The sequence below is a fragment of the Crinia signifera genome, chromosome 3 (genome assembly GCF_055691185.1).
Source record: "Crinia signifera chromosome 3, ASM5569118v1, whole genome shotgun sequence".
Taxonomy (NCBI): domain Eukaryota; kingdom Metazoa; phylum Chordata; class Amphibia; order Anura; family Myobatrachidae; genus Crinia; species Crinia signifera.
The window spans coordinates 171,648,188-171,671,773 of record NC_139219.1 but is presented as its reverse complement, the minus strand read 5'-3'; the positions used below and the strand labels follow the sequence as shown (position 1 = coordinate 171,671,773).

The 23,586-nt window shown below is 45.8% G+C and overlaps 1 protein-coding gene across 1 annotated transcript in view; it reads left to right on the top strand.

Annotated features, from left to right (window-relative positions):
- Positions 1-23,586, top strand: part of CRYBG1 (crystallin beta-gamma domain containing 1) — a 333,416-nt gene that overhangs the window by 143,480 nt on the left and 166,350 nt on the right. The window contains exon 2 of the mRNA XM_083176952.1: positions 11,697-11,829. Within this exon, the coding sequence (XP_083033078.1) occupies positions 11,697-11,829 (133 nt within the window). The remainder of the gene's footprint in view (positions 1-11,696; positions 11,830-23,586) is intronic.

Here is a 23,586-nt window from a genome sequence, read left to right as displayed (position 1 = left end):
AGGTCGGCAGCTGTCTCTTTGTGCAATGATGTAATTGCAATAAACCCTTTTTTTCTTCACCTACTACCGTGTGCCGGCTCCAATCCTTTCTGCGAGGGGGTTAGTGCTTTATATATATATATATATATATATATATATATATATATATTTGGGTAACATTGCGGCACTCCAATCATTTAAACAGTAGAATTCGGTGCCTGGTCCATAATAGTAATACAGTACACTTACCAAGATGTGGAATAAACCACATCTTTTTTCTTCACTACTCGTGTGCCGGTTTGGACTCCTTCCGCAGTGGGGGGGGGTAAGTGTACTATATATATATATATATATATATATATATATATATATATATATATATATATATATATATATGAAAGTGGAAAGACAGTGGGGGCGCCTCATAGTGTAATACGTTTTTTAATAAAGATAAAAGTACAAATTATCACACTTAAAAGCCAGAGGATGGTACGCGTACCAGATGATTCCTCAGGTGTGGACTAAAAATACCCTATGATTTAATATTTACCACTCCACTGCATCAGCAGTCAGCCTTCTCTCCAGCGGCATACCAGCATACCACGCCGTGCTCTGGTCCTCCACGGACAACACCGCACGCCGGGAACCTTCTCTATGGATACAAGACACGCCAGACACCGGGTGGAACAGGGATGGCGTCACACAGGCATGCCCCACACATACATATATATATATATATATAAAATTATATATGGAGCGATCTTGTCTCAGCACTCTGGTGTCACCTGGGACTCACTGGCTCCAGTGCCCTCAAGAGGGGCATACACAGACCAAATGTAGACACTTCCAATCTGGACAAGCGGCACTCGGAGACTTGCAGTAAAGAGAACTTAGTGCTTTATTACGCTATTTTAACATTTCGGGGGTCATGTCCCCTTAGTCAGGATGATGGTGTATATGCATATATATATATATATATATATATATATATATATATATATGTGTATATGCATATATATGTGTGTATATATATATATATATATATATATATATATATATACACACAGATGGAGCGGGTCCCAGCTTTGCAGGGGATGGAGGAAGAATTGCCAGCCGCCATCTGATCTGCGAAAGGGGACGCGCGCGCGTCCCCTTCCGAAGTCGCTTCCCTGGGTCCCCTCCGGCTTGCCGGTGGTCACCCGTGGTCCCCACCGCCTCCCCGCTCTCCCACCTAACCCTGTCCGTCTCCCTGAAGCGGAGACGGACAGGGTTCCCATCGCCCCGCCGCCCGGAAACTGAGACGCGCGTACGTGTGAGATGCACGCGCGTCTCAGTCAGATGGAGCGCCTTGCCGCTGGCGGATCGACAGCGGAGACAATCTGGCGATTCACCAGCAAGAGGGAGGCTGGCTCCATCTGTATATATATATATATATATATACACAAACACACACACACTAGGTGTGTGGTCACCGTACGCTCTGCAAAAAGCTTTGTCAGGTCCTGACAAAGCTTGTTGCGAAGAGTAAGGTCCTGAAAAAGTTTTTGCAAAGCGTACACTGATCACACACCTAGTGTGTGAACCCCACTACCCCCTCCCCACATACCAATGCATTTTGATCTGTAATAGGAAAGTGGTGTGATCCCGGGTATCTATTGGACATGGATTACCGTAGCTTGAGTGATGCGGCTCTGGTGCCAGACCCGGCGTCCTCTCTGCTGCTACTGACCCAGATGAGCGAGGCGGTGCACGTTGGCACACCTCTTAATTGGTCTGCGGGCGGCACACTGAAAGCAAAATCAGCAGCTAGTGACAGCGCTGAAGCGGGACTATAACCCGCATTCGGCGCTAGCCGTCTCTGCCTAGGGAGCGCCAGGGTTATTTCCCCTGAATTCACAGCACAGTTAAACATTTATTTTATTTAATATGTAATAGGAACACATCCTACCTATACATTTAATACTGTGAATATCTATCAGCAGCAGACCAATAGGGTTACCTTTCCCCTGACAATTTGAGGTGATAATTCACCCATTGTACATCAGTTGAATTAATTGCGCCACACATTAGCATCAATACAGGGATATTGTGTAGTGCGGTCCCACTAGGTGAGGATTTCATCCTTTTTAACTCATTATATGTTGTCACATGTCTGTTTGGTTTTATTTCACAATTATTTTAAACAAAATATTCAAAGTCATGTTTTATTAGTTTCGTTTTTCTCAGGTGCACCAGCAAAATACACTTTTTTCTGTCCCCAAAATTTACTTCTGCCTAGGGTCTACGGTAGCACACCCTCATATTCTCGTTATTGATTTGGGAACACAATAATAGGAGGGCCCATTTCAAGTTTAAAATCCTTTATTTTACTGTGCGACTGACAAAACTCTCTTTTTTGTTCCTGCCAGTTCTGCACACATCCTCCGCTCATACCCCAATCACTCACTTGCTGCTGCTGCCCATCTGAGAATAGGTGCTGGGGGTTTGCCTGTTTGGCCAATCCAGAGTGAACCAGGCACCAGCAGCTGCCTGCCAGTGATTCCTGCAGGTAGGAACATGGGGGGAACTGGGTATGCAGGACCAGGAAGGGAGGTGAGGAGAGAGAAAGGAAGAGCCTCTGAGTCTTCTTGCTGTGTTACAGCACAGCCAGGGCGGCGGCTGCAGCATACAGTAATGAGTCTGTCTGACTCATTAGTACAGCTGTAGTACTACTATCCAGCACGTGGCAGTACACTACACTGCACTACATCACAGCTGGTGGCGGTACACTGCACCGGCTGCACCGCCCTTCCTACTACAGCTGCTCCACTGACAGAAGGGGGGGTCACCAGATTCTGTATGTGTCCCTCCCCCCCTGGATCCATCACTGTTTGGTCATGTGCCGATGGTGAAAGTGAACAGATAGTGCCCAACCGGATATGTCCAACACAAAATTGGCCCTATATGTGCTATTTTTCCTCTTAATAGTAAAATTAAAGTTTTACATTGGTGACAGGAATACACTTATACATACATTACAGGGTCATAGTAAAAAAGGAGGGCCCCATGTGTAGTCCCCCCCCCCCCTTCTTTTAGTTGGCAAAGACTCTAGCGCTGTGACAGAGCTCCAGAGACCTGCATGTGTTCAGGTCTCCAGAGAAAACGGTGTGCTGTGCCACTATCCTGGTGATATGTGCAGGATTCCAGAGAAAATATTGAAGAAAATGGTGCAGGGTGTTCAGTCAATGCTACTAACAGTCATAGGTTTGCGATGACGATTTTAATAGGGGGTGCACCATTTGAGGAGCGTTTCTATCTCCGCCTACTGGGCGTGTTTATCACCACCAACTGGCATCAATGCAAACTAAATAGGTGGGGACTTATTTATGTATATGGGCTTCAGAAGTAATGATTTCCCCCACATACACATACAGAAAAAATCACTGTAATGCCCATTACACAATATGCTACACTCCGTAATGCCCATTACACATTATACCAAACACCGTAATGCCCCTTACCCATAAGTGCCCCTTACCTACATGCCTATTGTCAGGGGTTATATGCTTGTTGCCAGAGTTTCTTGCTCAATGCCAGGGGTTTCATTCTCATTGCCAAGGGGCATTATATGCTCATTGCCCAGTGAGGATTACATGCTCATTGCCATGGGGGAAGTAACATGTTCATGGCTACGGAAAGTTACATGCTCATTTCCAGAGGGGGGGTTACATGCTTGTTGCCAAGTAGACATACATGTTCTTTGCCAGGGGGAAGTAACATGTTTGTTTCCCAAGGGAGAGTTACATGCTCATTTCCGAGGGGGTATACAGGGGGGACCTACATGCTTCTTGCCCAGGGGGTTCCTTCGGGGGCATAAGTAGAAGTTTGTAAGCCCCATAACGAAATTTCTGAAAGGACCCCCTTCTATAAAGAATAGAGGTACAGGGTGATGCAGACATGTGCGGATAAAATCTGCCTAAAAAATACTGGGGTAGTGTCACACACACAAAGAAGTAGGGGATGTACCATGTTTTATACAGAGGTTGCCTCAGACATTGGGGTAGGGATAAGGGGGCTAGATGGATGAGGATGGTGTCAGGGCTCGCGCGGGTAGTGCCGGCGCTAGCCCGGTGGACTCCCTGCAGCACGTCCCGGCTATTGCTAGGCGTCCAGGTCCGCCTCCTCAGTCTCTTCCCCCACAGCCGCACCGGTTGCCTAGGCGACGGGGGACGTCAGGCAACCGGGCGGAAGGGGAAGACTCCGGCTCAGCCGCCCGCCCAGGTGATCAGCCGCAGCTGCTCACCCTTGACTGGCTCTCTATTTAAACCTTTTCACCGGGGGACTCAGACGCCGGTTATAGTTCATGCCTTGCGTTCTGAGTGTTCCCGGTTCCTGGCTGTCTTGTCCTGCTACTGCCTGTCAGTGGATTTCCAGCTGCAGCATCCAGCATTCCCATCCGCCTCCTGGCTATTTTCCCGGTGGTTACCTGCCTTGCCTGCAGCAGTCACGGTTCTCAGATAAGTTGGGATTTCTCCCTTACCTTCTTACTCTGAGATCACCGTGCATTTATATATTTTGTGACATCTCTTAGTGTATTGTTACACCTGAATCCCATGGTATTACCCCGTGGGGGCACACTCGTTATTCTGATATTGCGTCATCGTAGTGTATTGTTACACCTGTACCCCCCCTGGGTTCACTAGTATTCTTTTCTTATGGTGTCAACTCATGTGTATTGTTACATTCACCGGTAAACGTATTACCTCAGAAATTTCCTGTTTACGGGGCGTCTCTCACATCCGCCCTTAGGGCTGGGTTGTCCTCACCAGTTGGTTCAGTTAGTTTTACCCTTGTTCTCTCCTGGCCTCGGCGGATGAATTGTCCATACTTAAGACCTGCCTGTAGCGGAGTGGGGCGGACCTAATTCGCCCTTCAGCCGAGACGGGCCCAGGTGAAGACTAGCCCTGCATTTGTCCATCGACTCCAGGTAGAGGCAACGGAGTTAGGGTTGGTGAGGACACCCGTGTCCATAATTATTGGAGAGGACACCCGTGTGCATAACATTATAACCGGCCGCAAAAAAAACTTAGCCCAGTTTCATTTCTATCATGGATCCTGCGCAGCAGGCCGCCGGCCATGCTCTGGTAGGACAGATGCATTCACTTACACAAAAACTTCAGGAGCTTACGCTCCGGGTCAACACACAAGAGGAGCGGGTCCATGGTGTCGTGTCTGCTTCTAGAAACCCTGAGCCTAGACTTAGTCTCCCAGATCGTTTTTCTGGGGATCGCTCACATTTCTATAACTTTAAAGAGGCCTGTAAATTATATTTCAAGCTCCGGCCGGTCTCATCTGGCTCTGAGTCCCAACGTGTGGGCATAATTATTTCCCTCCTCCAGGGGGATCCACAGACCTGGGCGTTTGGCCTCCCAGCTAGAGATGTAGCTCTTTCCTCCGTTGATTTTTTTTTTCTGCTATGGGCTTGTTGTATGATGATCCTGATCGATCCGCCTCTGCCGAGGCTAATCTTCGGGCACTACGGCAGGGTCAATGTACTGCAGAGGGCTATTGTACTCAGTTTAGGAGATGGGCGACTGATTCAGGGTGGAATGACCCGGCCCTGCGCAGTCAATTCAGAATTGGGCTATCTGATGGTCTTAAGGACGCGTTGGTTCATTATCCCTCTCCCACATCTCTGGATGAGATCATGCAGTTAGCCATCAAAGTAGACCGACATTTTCGTGAACGTCAGAGGGAGAGGGAGTCGGGGGTGTTTTCCTCTCACCCTTCCGGGGATACTCCGGAGATCTCGGGTGAAGAGCCCATGCAGATTGGGGCCACTCGCCTTTCCGCCTCCGAAAAGAACCGTAGGAGGCTTAAGGGCTTGTGTCTCTACTGCGGAGGCCAGGGTCATCGTGCTGTGACCTGCCCTCTTAAGGCGGGAAAAGACAGGGCCTAGGTGACTTCGGGGGAGTGCACTTAGGCCTAACTTATTTTTCCCCCCTTGATTCCATCTTACTTAGTGTTACCCTCTCCATTGGGAAGCAGGTGTCGGAGGTTTCTGCCTTTTTGGATTGTGGGGCGGCCGGCAATTTTATTGACGCCACCCTTGTCAAGTCCTTAGGGCTCGATCCCATTCCCCTTGAGGGAAACCTCTCCGTTTGTGGGTTAGATGGTCTCCCACTCTCCAACGGCAGTATTTCCTCACGCACTCCTTCCCTTCGATTGTCTATTGGAGCCCTCCACTCCGAAGAAATGTCTTTTTTCATCTTTCATTGTCCTTTTGCTCCTCTTGTCTTGTGCCTACCTTGGTTAAAGAAACACAACCCCAACATAGATTTGGTTTCGGGGGAGATCACTCGGTGGGGGTCCTCGTGTGCAGACAACTGTCTCTCTCTTCCTCTCCGAGCCTCACACCCTGTCCTGTCAGCTTTACCTCTTCCCTACCGGGATTATTCTGATGTTTTCTCCAAGAAGGAAGCAGAGACATTGCCCCCTCATCGTTCGTTTGATTGTGCCATTGATCTTGTCCCCAACTCTAGGCTCCCCAAGGGGCGTTTATATGCCTTGTCTGTCCCTGAATCCCAGGCTATGGATGAGTATATAAAAGAAAGCCTTGAGAAGGGTTTCATCCGCCCATCTAAGTCTCCTGTGGGGGCGGGGTTTTTTTGTGGAGAAAAAGGATGGGTCCTTACGCCCTTGTATAGACTACCGGGCTCTGAATCAAATCACGATAAAGAATTCCTACCCGTTACCCCTCATTTCGGTCTTGTTCGATCAAATCCGGGAAGCGGTCGTGTTTTCTAAGATCGATTTGAGGGGAGCATATAACCTCATAAGAATCCGCCACGGGGACGAGTGGAAGATGGCCTTTAATACCCATACTGGCCACTACGAATATCTGGTGATGCCGTTTGGGTTGGCCAATGCCCCCGCAGTCTTCCAAGACCTCATAAACAAAGTACTCAGGCCTTTTTTAGGGTTATTTGCTGTAGTCTACCTGGACGACATTTAAATTTTTGCCAAAAATCTTTCAGAACATCGACAACATGTCCGCATGGTTCTCCAAAAACTACGGGAGAATCACTTATACGCCAAGTTGGAAAAGTGTGAGTTCGAAGTGTCCCAAATTTCCTTCCTGGGTTATGTCATCACCTCTAAGGGGTTTTCTATGGATCCTTGTAAAGTACAGGCTATTCTTTCCTGGGCTCGCCCCAACAATCTCAAAGCGGTTCAAAGATTCTTAGGATTTTCTAATTATTACCGCAAGTTTATCCGCTCCTTTTCAGATATTGTCGCCCCATTGTCGAGTTAACCCGCAAGGGAGCAGATCCCAAAAATTGGTCCCGCCAGGCCATTGAATCCTTCGAGAAACTGAAGAGGGCTTTCTGTTCGGCCCCCATTCTTCGCCATCCTGATCCCAGAAATCCATTTCTGGTCGAAGTAGACGCTTCCGATGTTGGGGCCAGTGCAGTTCTCTCTCAGGAAGACGTCCAGGAACACAAGATTCATCCTTGTGCCTATTTTTCTCGTAAGTTCTCTTCGGCAGAAAGGAATTACGACGTTGGCAATAGGGAACTTCTGGCCATAAAATGGTCATTTGAGGAATGGCATCATTGGCTTGAAGGAGCAGAGCATCTCATCACGGTAATCACAGATCACAAAAACCTGGCATACATCGAATCGGCCAAACGACTAAACCCTCGTCAAGCACGCTGGGCTCTGTTTTTTGCCAGGTTCCGATTCGTTATCACCTTTAGACCAGGTCTTAAGAACATCAAAGCTGACGCACTTTCTCGTAGCTTTCAGACCACTCAAGGTGCCAGACCAGATGCTGTGCCCATTGTCCCGTCTTCTTTCATTATTGCCGGTCTGACCCAGGAATTAGCAGCACGTGTCCTCGCTTCTCAGTCCTCTGCTCACCGGTTGACACCACAGGATCGGCTTTTTGTTCCCAAGAGTTTACGAGAGTTGGTCCTCAAGGATTTTCATTCTAGTAGGCTTGCTGGACATCCAGGTACCACCAAGACTCTTGAACACTTGTCCAGAGCAGTCTGGTGGCCCACCATGAAACAGGACGTGACTCGCTTTGTTTCCTCTTGTCCGATTTGTGCCCGGCACAAGTCCTCTCGATTATCACCGGTGGGTCAACTCCTTCCTTTGTCTATTCCAGAGAGACCATGGTCCCATATTTCTATGGATTTCATCGTCGACCTTCCTCCTTCGGCCCACTTCACCACCATTTGGGTCACGGTCAATCGATTTAGCACAATGGCGAATTTTATACCATTGCGCAAGCTTCCCACTGCCAGGGAGTTAGCTCAAATGTTCATTACTCACATTTTTAGACTTCATGGTCTTCCCAGGGACATAGTTTTGGACAGGGGTTCTCAGTTTGTGGCCAGGTTTTGGAAAAGCTTTTGTTCCAGTCTAGGGATTCAGCTCAGTTTGTCCTCTGGGTATCACCCACAGTCCAATGGACAAACCGAAAGGACCAACCAGGCATTAAAGCAATATTTACGCTGCTTCGTATCCAAGTGTCAGAGTAATTGGGCAGAGCTGGTACCTTTAGCCGAGTTTTCTTATAACAACGCTTACCATGTGTCATCTAACAGGTCGCCTTTTCTCTGTAATTTTGGGTTTCATCTTAAATGTAATTCCTTCGACATTCCCATGAATACAACTCAGTCTTCCTCCTCGGCAGTCTCTCTTCTCAGAGAGTCTTGGAAGAAGGTTTATCTCGCCCTTAAGCAGTCCTCTGCACGGTCCAAAGTCTTTTTTGATAGGCACAGGAGGCCATGTTTCTTTAGGGTTGGTCAAAAGGTTTGGTTGTCAACTCGGAATATCAAGCTTCGTCAGAGGTGTCCGAAACTGGGTCCCAAATTCATTGGGCCATTCCTCATTATTGAACAAATTAACCCAGTAGCATTCAGGTTGCAGTTACCCAGGTCTTTGAGAATTAATAATGTCTTCCATTGCTCCCTTTTCAAGCCTGTCTCGACATTTTTTCACCCTAAGCAGCACGGTAAACCAGTCCTTGTCAAGGGCCATAAGGAATTTGTGGTAGAATGCATTTTAGATTCCAAGGTCGTTCAGGGACAGCTCAAGTTTCTTGTTCATTGGCAGGGCTTCGGGGATGAAGAAAGGTCTTGGGTTCCTGACAGGTTGTTACACGCTCCCAGGTTAAGGGCGGAATTTTTCAAGAGATTCCCTTTGAAGCCTGGCAGTAAGGGTTCGGTGACCCCTCCTCAAGGGGGGGGTACTGTCAGGGATCGCGCGGGTAGTGCCGGCGCTAGCCCGGCAGACTCCCTGCAGTACGTCCCGGCTATTGCTAGGCGGCCGGGACGCCCTCGCGTCACTGGACGCGGCCGCGTCATCAGGCCGTGACATCCGGCAGACGTCGCCGTGCGTCCAGGTCCGCCTCCTCAGTCTCTTCCCCCACAGCCGCACCGGTTGCCTAGGCGACGGGGGACGTCAGGCAACCGGGCGGAAGGGGAAGACTCCGGCTCAGCCGCCCGCCCAGGTGATCAGCCGCAGCTGCTCACCCTTGACTGGCTCTCTATTTAAACCTTTTCACCGGGGGACTCAGACGCCGGTTATAGTTCATGCCTTGCATTCTGAGTGTTCCCGGTTCCTGGCTGTCTTGTCCTGCTCCTGCCTGTCAGTGGATTTCCAGCTGCAGACTCGTTATTCTGATATTGCGTCATCGTAGTGTATTGTTACACCTGTACCCCCCCTGGGTTCACTAGTATTCTTTTCTTATGGTGTCAACTCATGTGTATTGCTACATTCACCGGTAAACGTATTACCTCAGAAATTTCCTGTTTACGGGGCATCTCTCACATCCGCCCTTAGGGCTGGGTTGTCCTCACCAGTTGGTTCAGTTAGTTTTACCCTTGTTCTCTCCTGGCCTCGGCGGACGAATTGTCCATACTTAAGACCTGCCTGTAGCGGAGTGAGGCGGACCTAATTCGCCCTTCAGCCGAGACGGGCCCAGGTGAAGACTAGCCCTGCATTTGTCCATCGACTCCAGGTAGAGGCAACGGAGTTAGGGTTGGTGAGGACACCCGTGTCCATAATTATTGGAGAGGACACCCGTGTGCATAACAGATGGGGGCATGGTGTCACACACACAGATAGGAGCAAGGTATAATTTGGGTACAAGGTGTCACACACACACACACAGGAATAGGGTTAAGAGAGGATCAGACACTAGAGAAATTGGGGTAGATGGGACCACTGACACAGAGGAAGGGAGTCGCGTAGGACAAGATGTCACACACAAGTGAAGGGGGTACAGAGGCAGTGGCGTAACTAATAATTCTGCGCCCCCCTGCTGAAAATGAAGGGGGAACCCCCCTAGAGTAAACAAACACAAGCGGAGGGGAGCCGGGGTGCGGCAGGGTGTGTGTGTGTATGTATGTGTTACCTCTGCCCGCATCCGTCTGCGCCGGGTCCCGGCTACTGCTGCTACTGAAAAGTGACACTTGGAAAATGGCTGCCCCCATACAGCAGACGAAAAACTGTCACCCTCCGGCGTCCACACCCTCTTAGCACCTCCCCGCCACCGCGGGGGCTGTGGGATGATAGTTACGCCACTGTACAGAGGGGTCAAACACCAGTGATGATGGGGTAGAGAGGGGTCACACACACACCACATGGATAGTAGTGTACAGAAGATCACACATTCAAAAGGAAGAGGGTCACACACACCCAGAGAGGTTGGTGGGTACAGTGATCTCTGGGCACTCACCAATCGGTGGGAGCAGCTGCAAGGTTTCATGGAGGCCAGAGGATCCAGGGAGGGCAAGCAAGAAGGGGAGGCCAGCTTCAGGAGGAATCCCGAGAGGCTTCTGTTCTGTACCACATCGCCGCCTGGCACACAAGTGACCCCTGCACAGGAATAGCAGTTCTTGGAGGAACAGATTTGCTTCCTCCACGGTGTGACTGCAGGGGAAGATGCTGCTTCCCTGTTACTCCATGGTGTGGCTGCTGGACGCGCTGCGCTCCTCTAATAGAAACTAGAGATCATGCAGACCTCTAGTGTCTGTCTCCTCTAAAGCGGTGGCCATCTTTGGAGTGGCTGCCGAGGACAGAGACTGTGGCACCGAGTCCCTGTCACTGCCAGCTCCGCAGTCTATGGCGGGTAGAGTTGATCATTAGGGGGTGCCTGGGCAACCCCGGCACCCCCTGTGCGCATGCCTATGCTAACAGTTTATACATTGGCACATTAAGATAGCAGTGACCATAATGATGGGCGCATAGCTTCCCTGTAATTCAGCGCACAGGGCCACAGTAATACATGGGGGAAGCAAAATCAGTGTAAATATACTGTATGTGATCCTCAAGAGTTTTTCTGAGTACTTTGTTGTGACAAAGGGTTAGAACTAGAAGCACTAGCACAGTGCATGGTGTCACAGAGATGCAACAAATGTGGTAGATCTGCTGCCTGTGACCATGCAGACTTTTCTTTAAAATGCAGAGTTAGGTATTATAGTAGTTTGGGTGGTCCTGTTATTCCACTAAGATGTTTTCTTGTAGAGAAAGAAAAAAGTTCACTGGAAGGGGCCCCCCAACACACACACACACACACACACACACACACACACACATACATACATACATATATGCATGGCCTGGGCCAGTAAAATTACAGAACTACTAACCTCCATTATAAACTTCTGAGAATTATGTATATGGCAGGGGATGTAAATACTGATATTTGTGTTGGGTTGCAGATCTTTTGAAGCCCAAGATGGTGATGAAGATTTGAGACCCCACTCACTGATTACCCATGCCACAGAAGATCCTGACAACATCTTCTCCAACGTGAAAGAACCGCATAACAATTTGCAAGAAAATATGGATAAGGTAATATCAAATTATTTGTTATAATTTATAGAATATCAAGCTAGTCATGTTTTTTTTTTAAATATACTTCTTGATTTTTTTAATTAGTTCATATAAATATATTTAATTGTGATTGGGGTATATTCAATCACTGTCAAAACTGCAGTCTTGCCGAAAAGACGACAGTTATCGGCATGAATAGATTAGAAGGTTCGACCTATTCAGTGCTTGCTGTTTTTTTTCGGCAGGTCGAAATGTTCCGAACTGCCTAAAACCAGGTGGATTGACGGAGTAGCCACTAATCCACCTACTTTTGACAGAATACCTATGGTCTACAGCCCCCCCCCCCCCCCAGGTAAAATCCGCCACTATTCTCTGCCACTATTCTCTGCCTATGAAGCTAGATGAAGGCTGTGAGACTGTTCTGGCTTCAATGTGATTGGCAGTAACTTCCTATTGGAAGTCCAACCTGCCGGCCACTCCGGGATGCCTCTCTGTGTGCAAATGCAGGGCAGCCCCAAAAACAGGTTCTGCGCATGCTGCCCTCTTCCCTCCTGTTGTCAAAGCCCACTTCTCGTCACATTTCACTCACAGCTCTCCTATACTCCAACACTCAGTGACCATCTTTGTCCGCATACTCATCTCCATCATTGGCCTCAAGCCTCTAGTTGTATGTTGATTGAGTCCTCACTACTTATATTTAAGCTGTAATGTGTATTGAACTGTGGCGCTCTTTATTTGTACTCTATTTTTGTTATTTATTCAATGTTATGCCAAGTTTTGTCTCCCTCTATTGTTCCTTTGTACGGCGCTGCGAAACACTTGTGGCGCCTTATAAATAAAATTATAATAATAATATAATAATGTGCCAGACTCAGGAATAAGCCTCCGGAGGCTGCTGCAAAGACAGCCCATGGAGGCTTGAGCCAGTGCATGCGCAGTATGTATGAAGTCACTGCGCATGCGCTGGCCCAGTGCAGGGGACCGGCAGCGGGGAGCACACCTGCAACCCCCCTCCTCTGCAAGGGTAAGAGCCGCCACTGATGTTAGGGCATGAAATACCGACTGTTGACACAAGTTGGCTCTATTTTTTTTAAACTCATGTCGACCTTTTGACTGTCGACCTTCTCATTGTTGACCTAGTGCTATTGTCAACCTGTTGACCTTAGTCATGTAGACCTATTTCAGGTGTCGACCTTTATTGGTCAGCCTAACGTAAGTCGACCTTCATAGGGTCGACCTAGTGACCGTATCCCACCCTTTTGATGTAACGGAAGTTCAAGTTCATAGGTTCAAGTTCATACAGCAGGGAGATGTTCGGCATCCCGTATTTCTCCAAGAAGTTTTAGAGAGAGTTCATAGATGGAGCTCAAAAAAGCAGGACACAAATACAGTGCTTGATGCAGAGTTGGAAGTACAGTGATTCGTGAGTATGCTTCTTCCATACTGCATGCATGGGAAAATGTATATGCCTGGTCTGCAGCTAGCCATCATTGTCAGTGGGACCTTGCTAGAGGCAAAGCAGTGCGTCCAAACTGGAGTAATTATTCCCATGTCCAACTCCGCACACCCCACATTTTCTGGAGTACGACCCATTTCAGCCTACAGTAGGTACAGTAGCCTTCTTCAGTGATGAATCTAGATGCAATTGAAATACATAAGACTATACATTGTCTGTACATGTGTATGCTCAGTTGCTGAGCATACACAGTGTTGAAACCTTACAAGATCGGCTCTGCAAACAAGCATACTGCATGTCACACTCATCATCAGCCTCATTGTATTGTTTCATCTATGTAGACCTATTTCTACAGAACTAGAACCACAGTCCTCATTTGAGTGGAGCTATCCCCATTGCAGCTCCTCTGTATTCATGTGCTGAATCTTGGGAGGTGTATTCATGGTGATGAATTTTACATTAGGCACATGAGGTACTTCCCTCGGCGTTGGGGGGCGGCACTTGGATGCTTGTTTTGGTACTATCTGTTTGAAATAGACAAGTAACTGCAAGATATATTTACAGTACTGTGCGATATGCCATCTTGAATGCCCCAGTAAACTGTCTTACTTCGTAAATATACATATTAAAAAAAAAAGAAAAATGAATAGTGGCTTTGTAATTATTCTATTAAATTGAATATCATCAAATGAGTGCTTATGACCAATCACAGTGAGCATGATAAAATTAGACAGGGGGGAGGGGCATAACTTTTGTGCCTAGGGTCACCCTCACCCCTGCTATGTATGCATTAGACTTGCACAAGGTTGGTTTTCACTCTGTCTGGGTGATGATTATCTGATCGCACAGCAGTGATCATGGCTGAATAACCCCCGATGTGTACATGGCATTGTGTGCAAATTGCATGCGACTTAGAATCACCCTGCATTTATCCTTTTTCCTCTGCATTTTTGCCCCTTTTTTTCAATAAAACTTGTGTTGTGTCCTGTACTTGTCATTAGACACATACACTATCAAATTATATATTGTAAATGTACAGTACAGACAATGCATTGTTATCTCCACCACGTACAGTATGTTTCCAAACACATGGGTGACCTCAAAACACCTGTTTTTTATCATTCGCTATCTTATCTAATCCAATTCATTGTGATCGCAACGGTACTGTACATATCATTAAACACATTGGTTATATAGTTGTAGGTGCAAATGGTGCAATTCTATAAACAAACTGACAAAAAAGAATAAAAATTCTGTACTTGTCATTAGTACATGAGATATATAGATATATGAGTACTTAAGCAATTAATTTCCAGTACCTTTATTATAACGCCACTAGCAGAACATGGAAATGTTTGAAATCTGATAGGGAGTCAAAGCCTGCACAATGCCAAGAAACTCTTAACTTAAACTCTTTAACTTGAGTAATCAAAAAAAGGAAATCTGCCAGTGATAAAGTGTGACTCTTCACATCCTCATTCCTGTGGTAATGAATATAATACCACTTTCACATCGCCGACACGTTTTAAAAACCGGTATTTAAAACGGTAATTAAAACGGGTCAGAGCCTTAACATTGCCGCAGATTACCGTTTTAAATACCGGTTTATACCCCTTTCACATCGCACTTTTAAAACGGTAAATTGCCGTTTTTTTTTTCCCTTTTTTAAAACGTTTAAGCCTGCACTGTGAATGCATAGCATTGTACACATTCACATTGCACAAAAAACGGCAAGGAACCGTGTAGGACTCTGCTTTTTACACGGTTCGAAATGCCAGTTAACTTTAAACGGTAAATCGGCTGTGGTGCATTCACAGTGCAGGCTTAAACGTTTTAAAAAGGGAAAAAAACGGCAATTTACCGTTTTAAAAGTGCGATGTGAAAGGGGTATAACAAGGACATTTGAGAATACAAATATTGTGATGTTTGTTTTTTTTTTCTCAGAAAAAATAAATAAATAAATAAAAAAAGCCACCCAAGCGTGTAACATTGTATATGATAGAAGGGGTGTGGATCGTATTGTCGACACCACTTAGGTCGACAGTCATTATGTTGACACCGTTGGGTCGACAGGTGGCAAGGTCAAGAGGTGTCTAGGTCCACATGGGACAAGGTTGACATGGGTTTAGGTCGATACAGGGTTAGGTCGACAGGTCGGAAGGTCGACAGGTCGGAAGGTCGACATGGGACAAGGTTGACATGGGTTTAGGTCGACAGGTCGGAAGGTCGACATGGTTTTTTTACTGTTTTTTTTTTTTTTTTTTTGCCCGAATGTCGACACAGTTGGAAGTCAACCACAGCCCCTCGCATTGCTCACGATTCTTCGGACAGGGTTCCTCGCTGCCTTCGTCACACTATTTTATTCTCCCACCATGCCCTAGTGCAGGGCTGGGCAACACCGGCCCTCCAGATGTCAATGAACTACACATCCCAGGATGCTTTGCATTAGTTTTGCTATGTGGCCATGCTGAAACTGATGCAAGGCATGCTGGGATGTGTAGTTCATCAACATCTGGAGGGCCGGTGTTGCCCAGCCCTGCCCTAGTGGATGGTAGGGCATGAAATACCGCCCCTCGGCGGCACATGTCGGCTCAAAAAACAGAAAAAAAAACATGTTGACCTTCCGACCTGTTGACATAACCTGTGTCGACCTAAAACCATGTCGACATTGTCCCATGTCGATCTTGACACCTGTCGACCTTCACCCATGTCGACCTTGACACCTGTTGACCCAACGGTGTCCACCTAATGACTGTCGACCTAAGTGGTTTTGACAATACAACCGTATTCTGATGGAAGCAGGACATTTGCCCAATAGTCTATGCAGGAAGATTGTTGCAAAAAGGTTAACCTGTGAGCAGAATTGTAAAAACTTTCCTTTAAAAATATCCCTATTAATGTTCTAATGCATATCTGTCAACTTTGCAAATGTGGACAGACCATGAAGGCGAAGTAGTCATGGCACAGTGTTGATGGGGCCACATTAAAAAGTTCTACATCTTCCATTAGCTCACCTTCTCCCCTGAAACAACTTGTCATTACTGTGTGTAACCGTGGCAGATGTGCTCAGCGGCCATTCAGCAACATTCTGCTATGCAGAGCAGTGGCGAATGGTACATTCCCTTCAGCAACGGAAAGAAGGAAAGAGCTGTCATATTGGCCCTTATTCTGATCTAAGCGGTAACGGCCGCATGCGGCCGTTCCGCCGATGTTTTCGCTCTGCGCATGTGCAGAGGGCACTCTGCGCATGTGCAGGCGAAATCGCCGCACAATTTTTTTTACCGCCGCAAAGGGGGTGGATAGGGGCGTGAGGGGCTACTTAGCCTCATTTCCCTATGCATACGCCCCGCGTTTCATGGGCGTTCCCATGCAAACGCGGGGCGTACGCATGGTAATGAGGCTGTGACGCATGTGTTGGGGGCGGGCATCTGACATCGCCGGATGTCAGCTGCCCGCCCCCATACATGCTTTCACACGGACAAGTGTCCGTGAGGTCTATGGGTGCGGGAGCTGGTGGAGCGTGCGGCCCTGCCTTCGATGGTCGGCGACCATCGAATGCAGGGGGCTGCTCCAAGATGGTGGAGGCGTATCCCCCGCCATTTTCATGCGGACCGCCACATGTCCGCGTACGGACGGCCGTGGCGATCCGTATGGAAGGCGGGGATTCGCCTGCACGGTCGGAGCCGCATATGCGGCTCCGGCCGCACGAAGCAGAATAAGGGCCTTTGTGACTGTACTAGTCAGACAGTTGTGTGGTAGTCTAGTGCGCTGGGTCGAAACGGTAACAAAGTTGACATAGTGGTTAACGTTGTTACCTCCCAACACTGGATTTAGAATCTTATTCTAGGCCATGACAGATTTGTGTGAAGCTTGTTTGTTCAATCCAGGTTTCTATGGGTTTCGCACTCCACACACATGCTGGTAGGTTAACTTGCTGCTGCTTAGGAATTATATAAACAAAGAGTTGGCTAATACAACTGAAACGTTGTCAAATCAGTACCTTGTTGTCTGAATTTATTTGACTTCATTGATCCGGAGTGCCGCACCTTCCCTTCCTATATTTCGCTCACTTGTGAGGGCACCGGACAAAGCTATTTGGTGGTTACTGGGAGTGCCGGACCTTGGACATTTTTATATATATATATATATATATATATATATATATATATATATATATATATACACACACAAACACAGGTTGAGTATCCCTTATCCAAATATCCCTTATGCAAATTATTCCGAAAACCTTAGCCCAGGTAGAACCTGCGGCCAAAAAATACAGACAACATCCTACATCAAAAATAGGAAAAAGCACTCTCCACAGGAAAAGACTGTATATAAATAAAAGAAAAAAACCTGTTGCTGGTTCAATCTCCAATGTTTCGATCACAGCAGTGACCGTTGTCAATGAGTGAGATCAGCCAATGATTTGAACAGCATGTGCAGCAAAAGCCAACCGAGCAATCTCCAGGGAATGGGAGCCACAACCAGCTGACCCCCAATCCCGGCTACTTATATACAATATATATATATATATATATATATATGTGTTTTCCAATACTCCTATACGCGCTATATGCTATTGTGATTATTTATAGTGGAATATTACATTCACTAAGTAGATCAAAACAGTAAAAGGCAGCTCAACCACAGTGGTCCCTGAGGGTTGTAGGGACCAATTCCACCAATATCTTCCCCAATAGTGGTTTAGCGCCAATATCATGTGTCAGTCCATGTTCTCCATAATTTAACAATATTCAACGGTAATAAATGAGAGTGATCTTCAAATTGATGTTTTTTATTTTTTGTCTCCAAAGAAATGCCAAACGAACAAACGCGTTTCGTCTAACAAGACTTCATCAGGGGCGCATTTAACACTCTTATTCTATTGGTAGATGTAAATTACATGCACTGTAATTTATGTCCCAACGATCGGATTCCTAAGTGCTGTATATACGAGTTCTCCCGTGTAGGGGAGAGTTACACTGACTATATAAGTGAATGTGCGATGTAGTCCTTCTAGATTGATGACTTAATCCTTCAGTGCTCCTCCAATTAATATGGTACACCCTCGAAGTACCAGGCATACAAGGCTATGCTTATAGATCTATAACGCCGGGGCAATGATCCAGGCTCCCGAATTGGTGCCCGTAAACAAAATCTTAATTGCATAGAACTGTCTCCTCTCAGGGTAGCTTTGGAGGCGGCACTCCAAAGTAAAGCCAACAAGGTAAGGGTCCAAAATGGCAAAAAGCAGGTGCCCTCCGGTAATCAGGTCAGGTGGACACTGCTTAATATATTTGTCTATACGACGGCACTCAAAATAAGACACAGTTGGGCTGAGTTTAAATCCAGCCTAACTGTGTCTTATTTAGAGTGCCGCCGTATATACAAATATATATATATATATATATGCCATCTTACCTATATGGTGGTGGTTTTGCAACAGGGAACCTCTGAAGAAATTTAGCCTCCCTTGGCAGACAGTGTATTAAGCAGGTATTCACAATGCACATAGGAGATCACATGTAACTTACGGTAGGTCACCTTTTTGCATAGGAAGGTGTTGTCATATGACTGTGATAAAACATTTCAACCTCTTGTATACTACAAAATAACAGAAGTTTTAGGGAAGGCAAAATATGAACTTTGCATAAATCTTTTATACCCCGTTCTCACTGCAGCCAAATTCCCGGGTCTAGCATAACGATATGTGAACCTTTCATGACTAGAGAATTCATTCACTAAAGCACGCCTCTGATTTATTGAAGGAGGTGTCTGAGCAAACCAATGGCGCACTATAATAACCTTAGCCAGGGTGGTAAGACATAGGACATATTTATAAAGTCAAGGAGAATGGTTCTTCTCAATGTCAAGGGCAAACATGCAGACAGCCGGTGATGCAGAGGGAAGAGTTGACTCTGTTATCACAATATCAGCCCACACTGCTTTCCAGAAGGTAAATACCCCAGGACAGTGCCACAATAAGTGCCAGAAATCAGCATCAATTTTGATTTTTGATTTATAATTGGTGTCTTCCGTTTGCATTGGCCAAGCCAGATGATTTCCATTGTATGTCTATGATGGCCTCTACTGATGATTGACAGTGCTAATTGCATGGCGCCGCATAAACCATCACCGTGTTAAGCCTGTCCACTGGACTATTATTGGCCGGGGGCGGGCTTAACTGTGTAACATGAAATTAGCTCTGGTGATCCCTGTGGGGATTGACTGAGACAGGGGTGCCCAGGGCAACTAATGGGGGAGGCAATTAAGACAGGTGGGCCTTCCTCCCACCAGAAACCACTCCTGGCTGCACCTGCCATGCACCTGGCAACAGGAGCTATCAGGGGGAGGGCCCTATGCAGTATGGGGAGACAGAAGACCTCGGGCCATCAGGGAAGGCAGGCTCACTTATTGCCACTGTGTCACTCCAAGCTCAGTTTACCTGTCACTCTCCAGATCAGTCCCTTTTACATATCTCTCACCCACTGTGTCACTCTAGCTGACTCCTCTTGTGAACCTCCAGCTTGCCCCGTTTCACACCTTCTAACGCCATGTGTCACTCACACTCACCATGTGACTCCAGTTCTTACCTTCCGTGCCTTCTGCTCTGTAAAAAAAATAAAAGCTGCAACCTGAACATTGTTAGAGGCTCCGTCACTGAAATATATATAAATCATATTGATTCTTTGGATGTTTCACTGCAGCCAGAGTAACAGCAATTAATTTCCAACCAAGGAGAGTGATTTGCTGTGGGCTCTATACTCTACTGTAGCTTCTGTTATTGTCTCTTAGAAAACCTTTTGGGGACCCTGACAATAGTGAATACAGCTTTCCTAAATCATTTGATCTGTGCTGCTATTCTGTGTGAGTTGTGGAATGTTTTATTTGTCATTTTCAGCTAAATACACTTAAAAGCACAATTATAAGTTAACATTCACTTTTTACCTATCATTAATATAAGTTTACTTACCTTACCCCTATCGGGATTCCCTTTGTGATGCTGGCATCGATATTCTGACTGGCAATATTCTGCTTGTGTCGATATTCTGACACATTCACCATGTTGACATTCATATGACACAGATGTCTACATGGTTAAAATGTCAACATCTGAAAAAGTACTTTATGGAGAAAATGTTGACATCGACACCATGAAAATGTCAACATTAGGGTTTAGATCTACACTTGTTTTCTGTAGCTGCTTCCTCTTTTCTTATATAGAGGCCATCACACCAATGATTTAAGAATGTATGTATTTGGAGAACTTTAATGTAATCTGTAGTGAAATAATAAAGCAAATCCTTTTGCAATGGAAAATTCAGAGTGCACAAAAGTAAAACAATATGAGGAGGGGGCGCAGTAGAAAGATGGCAGCAGTGAGAGCAGTGATATAGAGGATGAAGCATTGCGTTACTCTGAGAGACCTGGGACTTGTAGAATAGGTTCTCAATTGTATCGTGGTCAAGTAGTAGACACTATGATCTACAAATGGGTATCCATTATTGTACGATGATCAGAAGAATCTCCATACACAAAATGTCTAGGTCACATATGTCTAGGTCACATATGTGGATTATTTAAAAAAATAATTCTTGTTCAAGCATTAAACAGCGGCATCAAGCTAAGGGGGATCTAGAATTTGGGTTGACTCTTGGTCAACATGCATTATGCGTCCATTGACAATTGGTAATGATCAACACATGAATAGCTTGACATGAGTTTTTCACAATTCAAGTCATAATGCGCAAAAGGATTAGGTTGTAGAACAATTTTCTCAATTCTTTCTACCATTTCACTAGTTTCTGATGTGTAAGGCTTTTCCCGGACATTCATCATCTTCAAATCTTCATCACTAAATTTAATGTGTCAATCAAACACAGCTACATGTGACATCCAATCTGCGCCATAAGCCTCGGTTAGCATACGGAAAGATTTGGTGCTTGTTTTGTTCAGGTTAATGCAGCCCACACACGCGCCGATGCCAGCGGTGTGATGCTGTACGATGGGGTGCGCGCTCCCGCGGCACCTCATCGTACAGTACAAAAAGTATGTGCTGCACATACTTTTTGTACTAGCTTTTTCTAGCACAGCATCGCATCGTATGCACATCTTATGCACAAGGCATACGATGCGATGCTGTGTGTGCTAGTTAAGCCAACAACGCACGCTGGAATCGGTGCGTGTGTGGGCTGCATAACAGTTTAAGTTAGCACATTGCTCTAGTTTTAAGATACACAGGAAAAAACACAACTCCGGCAAATGCTGTGTGACAGCAAATTATATGTGCGAGAGTGAAACTTGTAAAGCCATTTGGGATAGTCCATGATCATTCTCCCCTCCGCCCCTCTTTTAACAGAGTGTGGGGTGCACTATCATCTGCCGCCCCTCGCCACCCCCCCCCCCTTTGCCAGCTACCGCAATGATATTAATCACATATGCTTTAACATATGCCATTAGCATCGCAAAGGGCAGCACTTGCGTTAAGAGCTGCCCTTTGCAAAGTAGCTCAATGGGGGTGAGCCGGTCCCCAATGGTTCTCCCCTCTCCGTCTGTCCCTGGCTGCTCCTGTGGGGCTTCCTCCCTGCACCCGGAGGGTTTTAGGGAAAAGGAGGTCACTGGTCTGGGTGGCAGAGTAGGAGGCTGCCTGGACACAGGTGAGGGGGATCAGCGGGAGTATGTGCGGAGCAGTGTGGGATGCGTTATGAAGCCCATAAGCTTCCCACAAGGAAAAACCCAATGTGCAGGTTTTCCAGCATACCAAAATGCAGTAAAAAAAAACATTAACGGGGGTTTTACCGCATTTTTCCTTTAGTGCATCCCGCCCACAGTATGGTTTATTTTTTATATTTACCATCTCATTATTTAATAGCCACTTTCCATGTAAGCTGTTTTGTTCCATACCATCATCATTAGAGCCAAAAGTCCCGCTGGATGAAGAATATGCTCAGTTACTCTTACACTACTACTGCGTTTTTTTGTAATGCTTCATATAGGTAAATTTCAATTCAGTGATTTAGTTTCTTTAAACAAATATGGGAATTTACACAAAAATTGGCCACGCGCATCTACATATAATTGGTTTTGCAATGCATATATGTTTAAACTCATCCCTGGTAATTAAGATTTTGTTATGTGAGAACATTAAATTAGCTATCACGTATAAGGTGTGTCAGAAGTAATTAAAAAGCACAGCATCGTATTGGGTAGAAGATTACTTATCTGAGTCTTAGCATTTATGCGTTCTGGCAGTTCTCATGTCAGGTGCATGCCCAACACAATTAGCTTGTTCCCTTTGGTGCATGTAATTGGCGGTCAACACGCTGACTGTGTGAAGAAGAAAAAAAATTATTTGTGCATTTTGTCTGTCGGGGGGAGCAAGGTAGGAACATTAGATGCCAATTTAAAGATGTTCTGAGATTGTGATTGAGTATGTTCTGCTACTAAAAAGTTACCTGAACAGAATGTAAATCAATCTGTGCAAAATGAACATATAAACACAGTCCTCTTTTCAAGGATTTAGCTTTGTCTGTCTAAGGCAGGTAACAAAAAATCCCAGGTAAGCCGTGGCACCTTTCGGTCTAGCATAGCATTGTATAGCCCCTGGCGAGACAATTACCCCTGACCAATGATCGGAGCTAATTGAATAGCGGCCTTTGAGTTTGAAGGTACCTTAGTGCACTAAGCTTTAGAGAAAACGTAAAAGACTGAATGGGAGACATATTTATAGGTAGTTTGTCAAAGCCACTGATCATTAGTAGCTTTGACCAATAGTTTCTAAACTTCAATACAAATCAATGTTAAACCGGGATTGTTTGTATTTATTCCTATTGCCTGTTTCAAACTATGATCTCCAGCTTCAACCATCCATGCCTCAACATTGATTGCCAGTTTTTCATTAATTTGTATTAAACATTTTATGAATCAACATTTGCTGACAATGGAGAAATATAGTTTTTACTATGTAGAGTAGGCAAATGTTTTTTTTTGTATTTGCCTTTCAGAAGGATCTCCGTGGAATTGGACTACAACTAAGTTTTTAGAGCACCCCCATTTTTCAGTTTTGACATTTAAGCAGTTTACAGTCTAAGGGGAAGTATCCAGTTAGGAACAATTAATATGTTGGGCATGGAAAACTGAAGTTTATGGAGATTTTTCCTACATTTTCACAATTTTTTTTCTTATTTCCTATTTCTCACGTTTTTCTCTCCCGAAAACATGCAGGTTTAGTAAAACATGTGTGATTCAGATGAAAAAAAGCCAGTTCTTATCAGGGATTTTATTTCATCTCCCTGAGGCAAGTGAAAACAAAATCT